The 17147-nt window shown below is 37.4% G+C and overlaps 2 protein-coding genes across 2 annotated transcripts in view; one reads left to right on the forward strand and one right to left on the reverse strand.

The window, feature by feature from the left end:
• Positions 1–8857, reverse strand: part of LRRTM3 (leucine rich repeat transmembrane neuronal 3) — a 181004-nt gene extending 172147 nt beyond the window's left edge. The window contains exons 1-2 of the mRNA XM_053584033.1: positions 8309–8857; positions 6434–7965 (exon numbers count right to left, since the gene is read on the reverse strand). Coding sequence (XP_053440008.1) covers positions 6434–7965; positions 8309–8312 — 1536 coding nt within the window. The 5' untranslated portion in view covers positions 8313–8857. The remainder of the gene's footprint in view (positions 1–6433; positions 7966–8308) is intronic.
• CTNNA3 (catenin alpha 3) overlaps positions 1–17147 on the forward strand; it is a 1739301-nt gene that overhangs the window by 733481 nt on the left and 988673 nt on the right. The gene's annotated exons all lie outside the window — the stretch shown is intronic.

A 17147-nucleotide genomic window follows, 5' to 3' on the forward strand; every position in this document is an offset into this window, starting at 1 on the left:
GACCAATCAGTTGAAGCCATGAATACCGCTCAAGAATCCAGCCTCATGATACTATAGCTTCACTATCTGAGGACATTTTCTTTTTATCCCACTTCATTAATAAGCTTCAGTGCCAAGAATGCTGAGTAAGGGATTATATCCAACTGAAATACTTGGCTCTTTACTGAAAAAATGTATTTTACGCTCTGGATAAATGTAATTAGTGTGAAGAAGCTTTAACAAAAAATTGCCTTTGCTGAATATAGTATTTACTTTGTCATTTTATATGTCAAGCCCCCAAATTTGCATTTTATTTCTAAGAAGATAAAATTCTGATTGTTGACATGAGTGTTCTTGATTATTGAAATACATTTGTGTACTCTCGCACATAAAACCCTATGCCTTGTTTTCTAGGAGTGAGCTAACTAAGAAGAAATATAGTAAGCTTTACTGCTTGGCCATACTGGTCATTTAGCTACATTTCCTTTATTCCATTGAAAATCAGAAGATACTACAGAGGTGCTTTGGAGACTATAGAGAAAAGAGAAGGACCAGCCAGCTTTACGTTTATTTTATGTTCTAATATTTAATGCAATTATGTCACTTTTCCTTTGGAGATAATAATACTGCTTTTTTGTGTAAAATAGCCAAATTGTGGTGATTTATATGGAGGCTTTTTTGTGATGTTGGGAGTGGAGGAATCTTTCATATAAGGGAAACAATAAAAGTAGGAGAAAGGAATAAATGAAATCCCTGCATAGGAGCTCCTAATTCTAAAAGGAAAACATAAATAATTGTCAAGAAAGTTACTAATGTTCATTACAACATCTGCTAAAAAGGATAAGATAGAAGCTATTTTCTCTCTTATTTTCTTCCTGATAAAATGAATTATTATGCTTATGGGAATCCTGTTGTTAGGACAACTGTAAAATAGATGTCTTCTGCAGACATTTCTGTTCTTTTTGTGTTTTTGGAATTATCTTCACATGTTGAGACACCTAATGGAAGAACATCCATCTATAACCCTGTGAAGTTAAAACAGTATGAAATGCACAAATGCTTTTTCCTCTGAAAAATGGCCACCTTTGCTCTCTAGAGATGTCATAGGAACTCACCTGTCAAAGAGGAACAGTTATGTCTACTTAAATTATAAAAAGCTTGAAAATATATCTGCTGCCTCATACTTGGTAAAAGCATCTACATCCAGGGAAGAGAGAGCTTTTGGTCATTCATTGATAGATAAAATATTTAATTTTACATGAGGAATGACTCATGAAGGAAAGCCCTAGTACTTTTATGCCACGGCTATATAAACAAACAGTATAAAGTCAACAAGGACTGAACACAGTGATATGGCAGAGGAAATGAATAAGTAAGCTCTATGTTGATTGAAAGCCTTTGCTGTATGGGCGTGATTTAAGATAGAGCTAGAATTTGTATTTAGTTTGATTTTGTGTCAGTGTTCTCTGGTTGGTGTATTTATTTATTTTCTTTTGTACATTGTAATTATTACTGCTACATTCCTAGACTTATATAACACGGGGTCAGGGATGGGGAAGAAGCTATGTTCATATGGAAACCAAAGGTCAAACACAAACTAAATTCTAGCTTACAGTGATGTAAAATGGGTTTGAACTTCTGGAACGTAGAGGTTAGTGATTACTTTTGACTTATGCCAAATATAGAACATCAGCAGACACAGCTGAATATCTCACTAAGTGCTTTTTGAAAAGAATAGGTTGTCGTCATTTTGAAGTTTACAGAGTACTTTTCATATTTGTTTCTCCCGATGACCATTAGCAGTTAATAGTACCGACCTATTTTATAAATGTGAAACTTTCAATTCAGAAAAACTAAGAAATTGACCTGAGATCACTTGATTAGCACATGTCAGAGAATCTTGGATTTGGATTTTAATTTCGAAGGCCCACATCCTCACATGTGTGGCAGTACTATTTTCTTCAAATGAAAATGATCATCAACTATTTTTGTTTAGATTTTCTATATAATTTTTTTATTATATTATACCCAATTATCTAAAATCAATGAGTTTGGATGCTAGGCAAAATTTGGGTCCAATTCTGTAGGCTATTACGATTAGGGAAACAGTCACTTTCACCTGTATATGATTTTTTATTAGTTTTTGAGAGCAATTTAGTGCAAACTAATCTACATCCATTCTATTTCTCTTATGACGTTTGTCCTTCAAATTTACCAATATTATTTTTAATGCTCATAGTTTCTCCCAATTACATCTGATTTTAAATACAGTTAGCTAAGAGAATACAAGATTAGTAAAACTCCTTTGGGTTTGCTGTAGATCTAGATTCTAATGAGAACACAGGGGGACAAAAAAGAACAGAAAAAGCAACACAGTTTTCTGAATTTTTCATTTCTCAGGGCTCAATTCTCATTTGCCGTATCTGGAACTCATTTTATCTTAGGGTTCATGAGTTCATGCTTGTTTCTGATGCTGGGCTAATCCACATTTTAAATAAACTATTTGAGTTCTGATCTTGGTAAATGTCAAGGGAAGAAAAGACATTTGAGGCACCTACAGCATCCTAAAAAGTCTTGCCAAATCCATGAATCTGACTCTGCATTATCCTTCCCAAGGAGGAGAGCATCATTTGATTATCCATGAATCATCACCTCTTAGACTGTAACATCATTGTCAGAGAGCCTAATAGAACCAGTGTTCAGCTGGCTGAGAAGGGGGAGAGGGGAAGAAAGCTCTGGGGCAAAGCACAGGTCACGGGCACAATCAGCAAACTAGACGGTTCTAGAGATGGAAGGGGAGGCCTCCCTTCCGTGTCAGCTCAGATGCACCTACTGACTGGTAAATAACTGATGCTGATTCTTTCACTATTAATACTGCCATTTGTTTCCCCCACCTAAATTACATTGTATGTAAATATACTGCCTATGGAGAATATTAATCAATTTAATAAAAATGCCAAAATGCTTGTCCAGTATTGATGAGTACAGATATACTTTAAAGTATTTCTGATATATTCTTATTGCGTTATTACTCATGTTTCACATTTGGATACATATTTCTAGTCCTCAGTACCAGTTCTATGGTCTCTTTTCTGGCTTTATTTAAAAAAATTCAATATACATTTAAAAATATACATAAAAATTATGTTTCCTAGATAAACAAGCTAAATAAAACCCAAGTCTGATATACAGATTCAAAAATATATGCTGTAAATCATATTTACATAAGGATTCAGGATAAAAAGGTAAAATGTGTATGAATAGCTGTGTTTAGCCTAAGCCGCCACTGGAGGTCACTGCGGCTCCATCGAAATACACTTTATTGCCTGTCTACTTAGGTAGTTGACTCACCAAATCAAGTAAAAAATGGTTTAAATTCTTTCAAAAGATGTAATGTCAACATCTTTGGAAAATACAAACTCATTTAAATGGGATAGATCTTGCATAAGTATTGCTTGGAAGACTGTGGCACGGGCCTATTAACTCTACGCGGCAGTAGCACTGTGTTTTCTGGAGTTAATAAAAATGGAAAAAACCTACATGCAGTGCAGAGACTAAACTCCATTTCCTCTCTGTTTTGGTAAAGCAGAGTACTAGGACTGAAGCTAATCTTCATAGATGAGTCTTTATTGTATAGTTCAACAGGTCAGGTTGGATATTTAACTGTTGTCGCCTTTGAGGGAAGTCAGGTATTTTATGTAATTTGCACCAGAAAAATGAATATCAGTCACAATTCTCTAAAATGCAATGATCTTGAAAGTCTTATGAAAACAGATTTATGGACTGTGTAGTCCAGAAAATGCCGTGGGCTGAGGTGAGGGCACAACTTTTTAGCAAGAGAACCTTTGTCAATTGTTAGATTTACAGTGGTGAACCAGTTACTGTCTAACTTAACAAGAACATATATTTGTGCTCAGAAGATATTGAGAAGTAGAGAAGTTCAAAGCTTCGTTCTCAAAGGAGGGAAGGGGAAGAGAAGGTGGTGTTTATTTTTTGTTGTTGTTGTAGTTACTGCTTTTGTTTGTTTCTTATTTTCATGTCCTGAATCAAAATGAGCTCTACCACCTAAGGGATTTTATTTTGTTTTTTATCCATTATGAAGTTTATAAGACAACTTAGGTATTAAAAAATGACTACCTTCCAAAATGTTGATCATTTAATCTTATTTACATACCAAATAGCTTTGAATTTTAAGGGTGCTTTTTAATATAGCAAGCATATATCATATACACTAGTAGCACCATAGCACTGAGAATTTGCAAGAATTCAGAGATAGAAGTATAAATGTGTATGGCCTAAATATATTTGGTACCCATCACAAATGAGTCAGAAGGTAAAGTTGAAGAATAGAAATGGGCTTTTTTACTTTAAGACTGTATTTAATTAATACAATTGATCTTTAGTACAGATAAAAATGAATCTGGCCAAAGAAAATTTCTTTTTTAGGTGGAATATGTATTTACTGACACTTTATGAAAAATATAAAATTACAACTTAGTGGAAAACATCACAGTAAGCTCAGTCATCCAGTTCACAGTGCTGTAAGGAAGTATCTGCATTATTAATCAATTGAGAATACGTGATTTTTCCCATTAATAAATGTATCTTTAACAATTATTCATGGGTAAACATGATAGCTATGATGCTTTTGTACATTGGCTGCTATCACAGGTTTCATAAAAATCAAAGTACCTTGAGAAACCCACTTTAAATGTTCCTTTTTCCTTTATTGCTTATAAAAAGTATGATTTTAATAATGTGGCTTTCTTGTGATTATATTTCATGGCGATTTGCCTAGATTTTTCCTCTCAGCATACGACAAACCTCCAAATAATAGAAAAACGTTATTAGAAATAGCCATTCACTTTTCCTTTTTTGCTGCAGAGGTTCTGTTTTGAAAGAACAGGGACATGGTGAAAGAGATAGGGCTTGGCAAGCCAAACTACATGAAACAGACTTGATGTGGGCATTCCTGGTTTTTGCTTCTGTATTAGAACCGTTCATTTGGAGGATGAAAGATACAGACTAAAGATGTTTTTCTAAAACCTTAATGGACTGTGGTTCAAGTTACTTAAATACAGAGGCTATGATATTCGTGCTGCAGTCAATAAACTTTCACCAATGACAATAAAAACATGCATGCAGCTTGCAGATTGCAAACAGGGTCTATCCAGAGTTGTACTGACGGATGAGTTCATAATACAGATGAACACTGGGACATCAGCTCATGTCAGCAACAGCAGAACAAGAGAACTGTCTTAGTGTTGATCTTTTTACCCCTAAGATATAATTTATACATTTATTAAGGTGTTATTAAAGTCATGCTTTTCAATTAGGCTACTGGTGGAAGGCATGTCTTGGAACGTGTTCTCTTTACACATCTGAATGAAATGTCAGTCATTAGGGGACTGGATTGTGCAGGCTACATAATGGAACACAACAGGACAACCTGACAAATCCTGAACACAAGGACAGGACAGCGCTAATGATTCTGCTAACTACATCAGGGTCTCTGAAAAAGCTGGAAAGAGAAATTCTGGGGGGCTCCCAACCACATGATTACAGCAAGCTGCCTTCTCATTTGCAAACCTTCTCTCTGAAGGTGGAGAAATTTGCCACCTCAAATTTGTCTCGGCTATTTAGTATTAATTTTTATTTATTTATTTATTTATTTATTAAGCATACATGCTAGAAGAAATTTACAGTGAAACCTCTAGTCTGATTTTACTGGGACAGGGTTCAGAGAGAAGGCTTCAAATCTAAAACTTCAAATAGTTACCGTCTCCTCACATTTGGCAGGTGTCTGCTTTGCAGCATTTTAACCCTTCAGCATTCTCCCCCTGTGTCTCGCTTATTGTGATTCAGACACCTCTAGATGCTGCTTATGGAGCTGCTGTAACCCAGCACCATCTTTTGATAGTTTCCTGCAATTTTCTTTTTAAGGCAGGCCTTGGTTTAAAGGATCTGTCTCTAACATGTTCCTGTCAGTGAGTCACCTCCTAGAATCAGTTCAGGCTCCCAGGACCTGGGATCATTCACTCCTTTCCTTCCTTTTCCAATGAACTACAAACACAGAACTGTGGATTTGGTTCTAAGAGAAGTAGAATAAGGGCAGATGTGGGAGATGAGTTACGAAAGAAGTTTTATCTTAAAACAAATGCAACATTAATAAAATCAATCAAGGGTCTCCTACAATAGGCATCATATTAAGCCAGGGTTCAAGCTGCACTTGATTGTGGTATTTAAATTTCAATGGGTTGATTATGTATGAGGAGGAAATGACCAGTATTATGAATGGGACTAAAAAGGGCAGGGAAAGACCTTGCCAGCAACGTGACAGGGAGCAGCAGGGGAGGGGCACCGTGTTCCCTTTATCGCCACAAGAGTTTAATAAAGCACCACTTATTTCCCAGCCTTTAAGAGCGCTTTTTTTTTAAATCACAGTGGTTCGTACCTCACACTCCCTGGAGCCTGATTTGCTGTAGGTGCAGGGTCCCGTCCCGTTCAGCAGCATCTCGCTGGTCTCCGTGTTGGTGGGTTTGTAATCTACGTAGAATTCCTGGGTGCTGGGGGTCATCTGCTTCAGGGACTGCCTCTTGTTCTTCCTGCGCCTTCGCATGAGGGAGCGCTGCTGCAGCTGCTTCATGCTCGCAGGGTACCGCTTCCAGGACACGTAGATCACCAGCAGGATGACGAGCACCGACAGGAAGAGGGCCACGCTCCCGGCGATGATTTTATGGAAGGAGATGTGCTCGGCGTCCGCGTCCGCCTCGGGCCCGGGCTCGGTGGCTCCCACCGTCGGGGGCAGCGGGGGCTTGCTCTCATGCTTCGGCCGCGGGAGCTTGGGCTTGAACGTGGGCTTGGGGAGAGCCCTGTCCAGGTCAAACCTCTCGGTGGTGCTTTTGCCACAGATGCTGTAGTTCTTCACTGCATCCATGACATTCACTCCTTGCAGCTCTTTGGGGCTGGCACAGATAATTGTATTCTCTCGCAGACCTTTAAAACTTTTTAGCCAGTTTACCAGGGAACAAATATTTCTGCTGCATTCCCATATATTCCCGGCCAGACTGATGTCATTGAGGGATATCCAAGAATCCAAAATCTCTTGACCAATAAATGTGAGCTTGTTGGAATCCAGGTTGAGGCGCTGCAGATTCGGGACACACTGGAAAACACTGGGTCCACTGAAGGCTTCGATCTCATTGCCTGATAAATCAAGCCTTTGTAAGGAGCTCCAGGTCCAGGACATGGTCTGTCCTATGACACTGATTTTATTCCACTGCAAGTAAAGATTCTGAAGGCTCACCAGCCTGGGAAAGAGGGCCAGGTTTAGCTTGGAAAACTGATTGTGCTCCAGGTGAAGTTCTTTGAGTCTGATCATGCCAGCAAAGACATTCCTGGCCAAACTTCGGATCCGGTTATATCCCAGGTCCAAAAGTTCCAGGTTGCGGCAGTCTTGAAAGATTCTCACAGGGATGGTTCTCAGGGAGTTAGATCGTAAATGTAAACTCAGCAGCTTCCTCAAGCCCCGAAACTGTTCCGATCCCAGAGAATGCAGCTGATTATAGGACAGATCCAAGTTCCGTAAATTTGTCACAGGTCTGAAGGTATTGTTAAGAAAATAGGAGATTCTGTTGGAACTCAGAATCAACTCTTTGAGTCTGCGTATTCCATTAAAAGCATTTTCGTCAATATTGCTGATGTGATTATGATCAAGGTATAGCCAGGTGAGCTGGTTGAGCCCTTTAAATTGATTATACTTAAGTTTTTGAAGGCTGTTATAACGAAGGGACAGACCTAAGCAACCAGCAGATATACTTGAGGGTATCTCCTGTAATTTCTGAGATTCACAATATACCATTTTGCCTTCACACCTACAGCCTTTGGGGCATCCTCGTTCGGCAGAAGAAAGCATTGTCAGTAAGACAGTGGGGGCTATAACCAGGGCTACAGCTGATCCGCTCAGTAGCCTAATTACATTGAAACCTGGAAATAAAAACAACTTAGAAAAGTTATCCCCCCAAAAGAGAATTCATTTTTTTCATCAAGCAAAAATAGGCATGTATTTTTATTTTTACAAAATTAAATTTAGACAACAACATTCAACATCACATATCACCTCATTGTAATTAAAGAGAATTGTTTTTAGGGTTCTTTTTTTTTTTAATAGTTGAACAAGGAAACACGTCCACTAAGCAATTGAATTTATAGCCTTAGAGCAGAGCAAGGTAATCTCTAAAACAATTAAGGCAGAAATACTACAAAGGCTAGAGGATTTTTTTTTTTTTTTTGGTTTTAAGAAGGAAAGAAGAAAAATGACAAAACATACCCATCCTTTGTATTGTTCAAAGGTCGTCCTTAGGTCTTTTGCTTTGGCTTAGGGGCCACTTGCATGACAGCCCCTGTCAGCTGCACTGTAGTGAGTCAGGGCTCGCTGACACCCAGGAAGAAAAATTGGACCCCTTGGGACATGGACCGATTTTGGAACATTATTCTTTGCCAGCCACGCAGAACACTCCAAGAACAAATAAATCCCAACACCGCATTCGCAGCAAAACATGGAAATCTTCCTAGGTAATAGGATCTTCATGGATATTACGTTTTTGCATCTTTACAGTTTTGTATGGGGGGGGGTTAAAAAAAAAAAAAAACTGGCTTCTACAATTTCTTCTTATCGGAAAACATGCTGTATTCCTCCAGGCAGTGTGAGGCTACCTGAGTTGCCACATCTGTATTCCATAGCCCAGCAATTCGCGGGTGAGCACCCAGTTCAGCCACAGAGCTGCGTTGGAGCCCAGGAGGCAGGAGAGCCCGGTACCTCGCACACGCTCAGCTCACTTCTGCAGACTGTCATTCTGAAAGCTGCTCCGACTGTTGCTTTGGTTTCAGTGAATGCAGTCTTATGTAAAGCTGCCCCCAGTGGCGAAGAACATTATGGGCATGTGCAGAAATGTCTCTCTTTTATCTTGCAAATGAGCAGGCTCTCTGCTGGAAAATGAATGATTCTTTTGGGTGGCTCAATAGCAACTGAATGGTCACAGTAATCAATAACGAGCAACATTTTCTGTGATTTCCAAGTCTTGTTTTACAATTTGGCAATGTCTCTATTGTCTGCGTTCACTTAATCACTAAACGTGCGTTGCCCAGAGTTTTTCTGGAGCTTGACATTAAGTTCACAGACTGAATGTCAATTTTCCTTAATCTCAATGTAGGCTTTGAACTGAAATTTATAAAATGAATTATTGAGCTTTTCACACAGAAGCATTAACTACCTGTCCACATGACCTCTCGGAGTCACAGGGATTATATTTTGCAAGGTGTCCCAGGATGCTGGAACATGTACATTTTGGAATAGAGGGGATAACTAATAACATGTGAATTAATGAGTCCGATGGCTTTTCTGGTTTTCCCATAAAAGATATCATTGGTTTTATGGCTTATGGTTTGGTTTGTTATTTTGGTTGCTGTAATTTTCTTTTAATTAGAAATGAAATAAACTACTTTTAATGCTAATATAAGAAGCTGGAGATCATTTGGTTCATAGTTTCTTGATGCTGCTGCTATTTATTACACTAATAATATTTATTGAGCACTTTCTAAGTGCTTTAAATGGGCTATCTTGTTTTATCTTTAAGCAATAGCATGATGTAGGTTCCATTAAAACCACTATTTTAAAGGTGAGGAAAAACACTTGGAGAGGTAACTTGCTCAAGGTCACGTAGCAAGTAAATGGCAGAGCTGACATTCAGAGCCAAGTCATGCTTATGCTTGGACCTCTAACCACTAGATGATCCAGTTCAACAACATTGTTATATTCATTGTAAAAATGAGTCAAATGAAAATCAGATGTAATAAGGCATTGGGGTAGGAAGCTGCCATCAATACTTTTTTTTTTAATAAACTTTTTTTTTTAATTTTTTTATTGTTGGGGATTCATTGAAGGTACAATAAGCCAGGTTACACTGATTGCAATTGTTAGGCAAAGTCCCTCTTGCAATCATGTCCTGCCCCCATAAAGTGTGACACACACCAAGGCCCCATCAATACATTCTTATTCCTCTAATAGGACTGCATAAACTTCTTTGGTCTGAGACTCCTAAAGAAGTTTAAAAAGTTAGAAGCAGTAGGTTAGTGATTGAGAACACAGATTGTGGCACAGAGATTCAAATACTAGCTATAACTTATGAGCTATATAACCATAAGTAGGTCACTTATCTCCTTTAAACATCAGTTTTCTCATCTGCAAAATGAGTATGGTAACAAAAATGCACATTTTGAGATCAAAGGATTAAGTCTTATTAATATCTATAAAGTACTGAGAGCAATGGGTTGCACATAAGCTATCTGTGGAAAGTATTTAAATAACATCAACCTCATTGTACTTGTTGGAATTGCATGATGTTTAGTATTGAATATTGACTATACGAAATCATCATTAACTCAGAAAGAACTACTTTAATGAGTGGTTAATAATAAGTTTTATTCTGTACACAATGGATTTCTGAGATTCACTTAGTATTGCTTTCTTTCATGAGCAAACTTCCTATGTATCCATCACCTCAACTTTATCTTTAAAATGAATCTTTTGTTCTATGGATCATACCTAATAATTAATGTTGATTCTTTTCTTTCTCAAAGCAGAACATGTGAGCATCTGTCCCATAGAGATAGCCATTCTGTTTAAAAATCAAGGGAATCCTTTAAAAATGCTTGCCTTGGGCGGCACCTGTGGCTCAGTGAGTAGGGCGCCAGCCCCATATGCCGAGGGTGGTGGGTTCAAACCCAGGCCCGGCCAAACTGCAACCAAAAAATAGCCAGGCGTTGTGGCAGGTGCCTGTAGTCCCAGCTGCTTGGGAGGCTGAGGCAAGAGAATCGCGTAAGCCCAAGAGTTAGAGTTTGCTGTGAGCCGTGTGACGTCATGGCACTCTACCTGAGGGCAGTACAGTGAGACTCTGTCTCTACAAAAAAAAAAAAAAAAAATGCTTGCTTTGTTTGTTTTTGCTAAGTGAATTGGCTATGAAAAAGTCTAGAGAGCTTTCACATTCTCCATGGATGAGAAGTATGTAAAAGGTTAGTCAGGATGATCAAAAAGGGTCCCCCAGATATAGTCCAAAAAAAAATCATCAATTCCTTAGATTATATGCTGTTAATAGAGCTAGTGGTTTCCTTCCCAAAATATCTATATTATGAGTGCATAAAAAGAACTCAGAGAGTGCTTTGAATAGAAAAGATAGAATTCTTTGATAGAATTCTTAAATCCCTCCCCCAAGATTCTGACGTAGGAGTACAGTAGAGTTGTGTGCATCAATAATCTCTGATGGTCAAGTAGTTTTTAAAAAGTCACTAAAAAGGAATGATTCAAAATGTTTTCCCCTTGTAGGAAAGGAGCTTATGTAAACTGGGGATATTGGGATGTATGTTTCATGAGGACAAAGAGAATGTTTAGTCTAATTCATTTTCCCTAATACCTATAATAGCACTTGGCACATTATAGACACTCAATAATTATTGAAAAAAATGCATTTTAATGGGCGTTGCAAATGCTATGGATGTAACTAGTTACGTGTTGAGAAAACTTAGATCATCAGTAGGAGATCTTCCCCTTTCATGGATACATCTCATATCTTCATAGTTAAAAACCATAAATTTCGCATGATGAGTAATATGCTTTTCAATATTCCCTTATGAACAGCCATGTGTAACACTGAACCTTTATCATCTAAAATCCCAAATGGGGCTTAACAACTTATATCTTTCCAAAAAAGGGGAAAGAGAACCGTATTTATAGCTTCCCTCATATCTCTATTGCCTGAAAGCCTCCACTTTTCCTGCTCACTCTTCCTCCTTCTCCATGGAAAGGAGCCCCTGGGTCATCGGTTTTGCTCAACAGCTGCAGAAGGCAAGTTCAGGGTGGCTGGAGGACCCATCATCTTCGTGTTTCTTGTCTATGTCCCCTCACTCCCTGCTGACAGAAGAACAGAGGAGCCCCCCCAAGAATGTAATTTTTTCACTTTGCTTTTTCTGGAGCAAATCTTCTTGGATTATTTACAGTGAATAACATTCTCCACTGTCAGACATTTTTCTGATATCGTGGTTCCTGGTGTTGTCTTGATCCAGCATCTGACTTTATGCTCACCTTACTCACTGTTGGTCTTTCTCAGCAGTGAGAGTAGCTAGTCTTTGACTGCATTGGCTTCGAGGCATTATTTATGGTCTCTAACTTAGCATTGGTCCTTAAGCATTTATCATCTCTAGGATTGACCTGTTCAAGGTAATGAAGTACCTAACGAGGGAAGATTATCTATGAATTAGTTGAAAAACACAAAAAGAAAATAAGTCAATTCTAAGCCATGTTGAATACTTGAGGCCACAGAAGTTATTCCAATAAAACAAGAGTCATCCCTCCAAAAGGAAAAACAAAACTAAACTTATGTTCTAAAAGATTTGAGTAATTTGCTAGTAGATTTTAATTTTTTTTTCTTGTTTTACTTCTTGACTTCAGTGAGCTGATTATTTTTGATTTATCTTTCAACAGAAGCAAAATTGTACTAAATTATGCATTTAGCAACTTCTTTTGCACTTGACACCACATACGGAATAAACCATAAACTACCTGACAAGTTAAATTTCCCTTAGGAATCAAGAACCTTAGTGATTTATACAATTATAAAACGTGTTGTTATTTATCTAGAGATTTTTTTAAATTGCACTTACAGTACTTGAAAGAGCTAAACATATTTTATTGAAAGTGGGTAAATAAATCAAATCTCAGTTTATAATGACAAATTTCAGTCCAATATGAAGCTGAATAGTCAAATACAAACATAGAAAATCAGAACTGCAAGAGGATATACAGATATTGTAAGTGGCCTCAGAGATTTCAGTTGGTTAAAAAATATATAACTTGATTACCCATGTGTGCCAGACACTTGGAATATATCAGTGTACAAAATAAAGGTCTACACCCATGTGAAGATTACATTCTAAAGGCATAAGACAAATAATAAAAAAATAGTGTATTAGTAAGTATTATGTACTAGGGCAAAAAGAAGAGTAAAAATATAAGGAAGACTGGGAATGCCAGCGGTGAGGTGCATTATAATTTTGAACAGAATGGTTAGGATCATTAAGAAAGTGGCAAAAGCAAACCCTTATAGGAGATGAGCTTGTTAGACTTAAATATATGTATATACATGGGGAGTGGGCAGTGCAAAGGCCCTGTGGTAGAAGCAGACCATGAGTTCAAAGAACATCAAGAAGGCCAACTGTCTACAGTGGGGAGAGCAAGTGGTAGAGAAATTGGAGATGAAGTCAGAGAGGTCCTAGGTCCCAGGTCATGGAAGCCTTTGGGTGACGTTGTAAGAATATTAGCTTTATTCTGGAGAAAATAGGGAGCCAATTCAAGATTTTGTGCAGAATAAAGATAAGATATGATCAAGTTACCTATAAAAGGGTTCGCTACTCTGGACTGAATGTTTTCATTCCCCTGCCCACCACTGAATTCATATATTGAAACCTCAGTGCCCAATGTGGTGGAATTTGGAGAGAGAGCCTTTTTGAGGTTTCCAACCTCATGGGATCAAGGGTAATTGTAAGGTTAAGAAGAGACATGGGAGAGCTTGATTCCTCTCTGTCTCTGTTTTCGGATATGTGAGGAAGCAGGAGAAAGCAGCTGTTGACAAGCCATAAATCAAGCCCTTTCTAGATACCGGGTCTGCTGATGCCTTGATCTTAGATTTCCTAACCTCTGGAACTGTGAGAAATAAATACTTGTTCTTTAAAACACCTAGTTCATAGTATTTTTGTCATAGCAGCCACAACTAAGACAATCACTCTTGCTGTTGTAGGAACGGACATCAGTGCAGCAAGGGGAAGAGCAGGGAGCCCCATAAGGATGTTGTGCCAGTCTTGAGAAAGATGACGGTACTTGGGCCCGTGTGGTAGCAGTGGATGTAGTGAGAATTGATTAGATTCTGGATGTATTTTTTAAGTGAAACCAGCAGGATTTTTCCTAAGGAATTAGAAGTGGAGGTACGTGAGATAAAGAGGGAAATTAAAGACGACTTGCAGTTTTATGGGCTGAGCAACTCTAGAGATGGTGAAGCCGTCAGCAGTTTCTGTGGGTCAAATTGTGGGAGTAAGATCAAGAACTTAACACTTTGGAATTCAGTCTGGATTTGGCTCTCATTTTTTTTTTTTTTTTTTAACTTTAAGAGGCTTTCGTTTTTTGAAAACATCTTGATATTAGGTCTCAAAGCTCCAGGATGTATTTTAAAATATTTGAAAGGTATTTTTTGAATAGGAAGTTACAAAATGATTAGTAAAATAAGCCTCCAGACAATAGCAACATGGCTTTCCATTCAGTTGGCCTGGACAGGGGCAACATTGTTACATGTGGCTTTGGAGGGCAACAGAGCCAAAAGCTTTGATGAAAATTGAAATTGGAAATTACATAAAGACTAGATAAAGAAACATTTGGACTAAGCATTTTAGAAAATGTTTGGTGGATCCAACGTGTCTGATTTCTAGAATAATTTAGAGAATAACGTGTACTATTTATTACATATATCAGTTGACATTTGCAATTTGGAACTGATTTTGCTCAAATCCTTCAAGGTCTCTGTTCATCTGCAAAATGGGACTCATAAAACCTGAGCTATGACTTTCTCAGGTTTTACTTAGGAACATTTTTCATAATTTATGTGTAAGTGCATTATAAACTATAAAGTGCTATAAAATATTTCTGGAATCAGAGCACCTATGAGCAATACCTAATTCTCCTTTGGTTTTGTATAGGTTGTCTGGTCATGAGCACGGATCAGCAGCCACCAGCATGACTAATGCTGAGTCAGAATTTGGCTGGTATTATAGAAAATATTCTCAATATTTCCTTTCTACTATGATTTTAATACCACAACCATTTATTATATAGAATACATTGTTGACATTCTATGTTCTAACTTATTTAAACTGCTCTCACTAGCAAATGCAGTTAATCTAGATACTGTAAAAACCTTGATACTGTGACCCTGTCTTGTAACAAGGTTGTCAGAATGCCAATATAGAGATCCTTACAGTTGTGAAAACGATTTCCTTCATTTTTGGTTGGTTAGAACACTCATGTGCATTTCTACATTTGTAATTATATCCTAATCCTCATCAGAGCATTAACACTTCTCTAAAATATCCTTGGTTTCCATCTGTTTGCTTCAAGGGCTCCATTAAAAACTCTGTCTGGTCACATATGGTGATGAGTGAACGTCTCTGATTTAGATAAATGCATAAAGAATGTTCCAGGTCTGACCATTAAAATAGTTTTTCAGTGTGTTTCTGAAAAGAGGCAAATTTAAATGAATGAGACCTTCCATGGTTATCCAGCACATCTCCCTCTTGTTAACCCAGCGTATATTCAAGCAGGGGCAGCAGGCCATGTTCTCGGGTTTTGTCGTATTTCTCACGGTCACTTCCTGCAGAAGAAGCCCTAAGCTAAATTTGGGAGTAGGGAAATCTAACAAACTTTGAAGGTATAACCTGCAGTTGCAGACTTTGGAAGAATGAAATTACTACATGTCTTTAAGCAAAATTTTTTTTGAAGTAGGAGTTTTAAAATACACACAAAACAAGAAAGAATAGTAAACATGAACTCCAATAATTATCAATATTTTACTAATTTTGTTCTATCTATCCTTGAACCCTGTCCTGCATGATGCACATTTTTTTCTTTCTTATTTTAAAAACAAATATCCAACATTGTATCATATATAGAGAAGGATAGATATCTTCTAATACCCGCTCAAAAAATTCCGATCAAGAGAAGAGAGGTCAACATTTACTTATAGTCATTTATATTGAGAGAAATCAGTTTCTTAGATTTTCATTTAGAATCCCCTGGGAAAAATGTGGTACCAGAGTCACACTGCAAAATTTATAAATATATACATATACATTTATATATATGTATTTGTATGTGTATATATATATTCTATATTTCCTATAGTTTTTCACAGTGAAAGAAAGGAGTTTTATAATAACTGTTGACCAAGTTTTTACCTTAACATTTGATGTTTTACTTTGCATATATGACTCTGCTTTGAATGTAAGGTCAGTGTTGTTTAAATGGCATCATAATAATATCTTTGCGATATTCACTTCAAGTATGTTCTTATGCAATGATTTCTGAAGAAAATTTTGTATTTTAAAAGCATCGTGCATAGCGGTTTCAATGGGGTTCGCTAGTATATGCTTAAATGTGACTTCCTGGTATGTATAAAGCATTGAGAATTAAATTCTCCAATTAGCAGGTGAGAAAAGATAATGGAAGTCTTGATTTGGATAAAGAAGAAGAGGTGCCATAGGTTACGTTTATTTTTGTTTCTGAAACGATAAGTCTGATTAAAAAAAAAATTAGGCTGCAGACTTAAGAGATATTAGACTTCTGAGAGATGAGAAGCTCTGCATGGTTTGCAATAAAATAGCCAGAATAGGACACTGCAAGTCCTTGTATGACTCTAAGTATATCAGCCTGCTTGGTAATTCTCGACTCTAAGTATATCAGCCTCCATGGTAATTCTCTTAAGCCAAACCAAAGAAGCCTTTTTTATATTGTTAATACTTGGTAGTTTGGGCCATACCCAGATTGAAAAGTTCCCTGACAGGGTGTGTGTGTATGTGTGTGTGTGGGGGTGGGGGGGCTTTAGTTGCTCTTGTGGCTAACAGCAGAGCCCCCAAGTGGCAAAACTGGGATTCAAGCAAAAATTGACTTTAGTCCCTCGGAGCAAAGGCCACAGATCTGTAATAAGAATAAAACTTCTTTCACTGGCACTAGATTGAGAAATCATTTATTTATTTAATGAATATTTATTAAGCTTTTATATTGTTCTTTGTGCTGAAGATACTATAACAAATTAAGTCAAAGTGCCTACCACCAGAAGACTTGCATTCTAGCCAATGAGATGGTGAAAAATAAACATAGCTACATGCTACAGTGTCAACGAGTGGCAAGTGCTATAAGGAAAAATAACGAGGATAAAGGCTAGTGACAATTTGATAATAATGGTCAGAAAAATCCATTTTTGAGGAATTAACAGTTGAGAGCAAATACAGAAAGACTCACATGACTGTGTCCTCTCAGAAATAATCTACCTTTGGGATCTTTTTTGCTCAGCATT

This window comes from Nycticebus coucang, chromosome 3 (genome assembly GCF_027406575.1).
Source record: "Nycticebus coucang isolate mNycCou1 chromosome 3, mNycCou1.pri, whole genome shotgun sequence".
Classification (NCBI taxonomy): domain Eukaryota; kingdom Metazoa; phylum Chordata; class Mammalia; order Primates; family Lorisidae; genus Nycticebus; species Nycticebus coucang.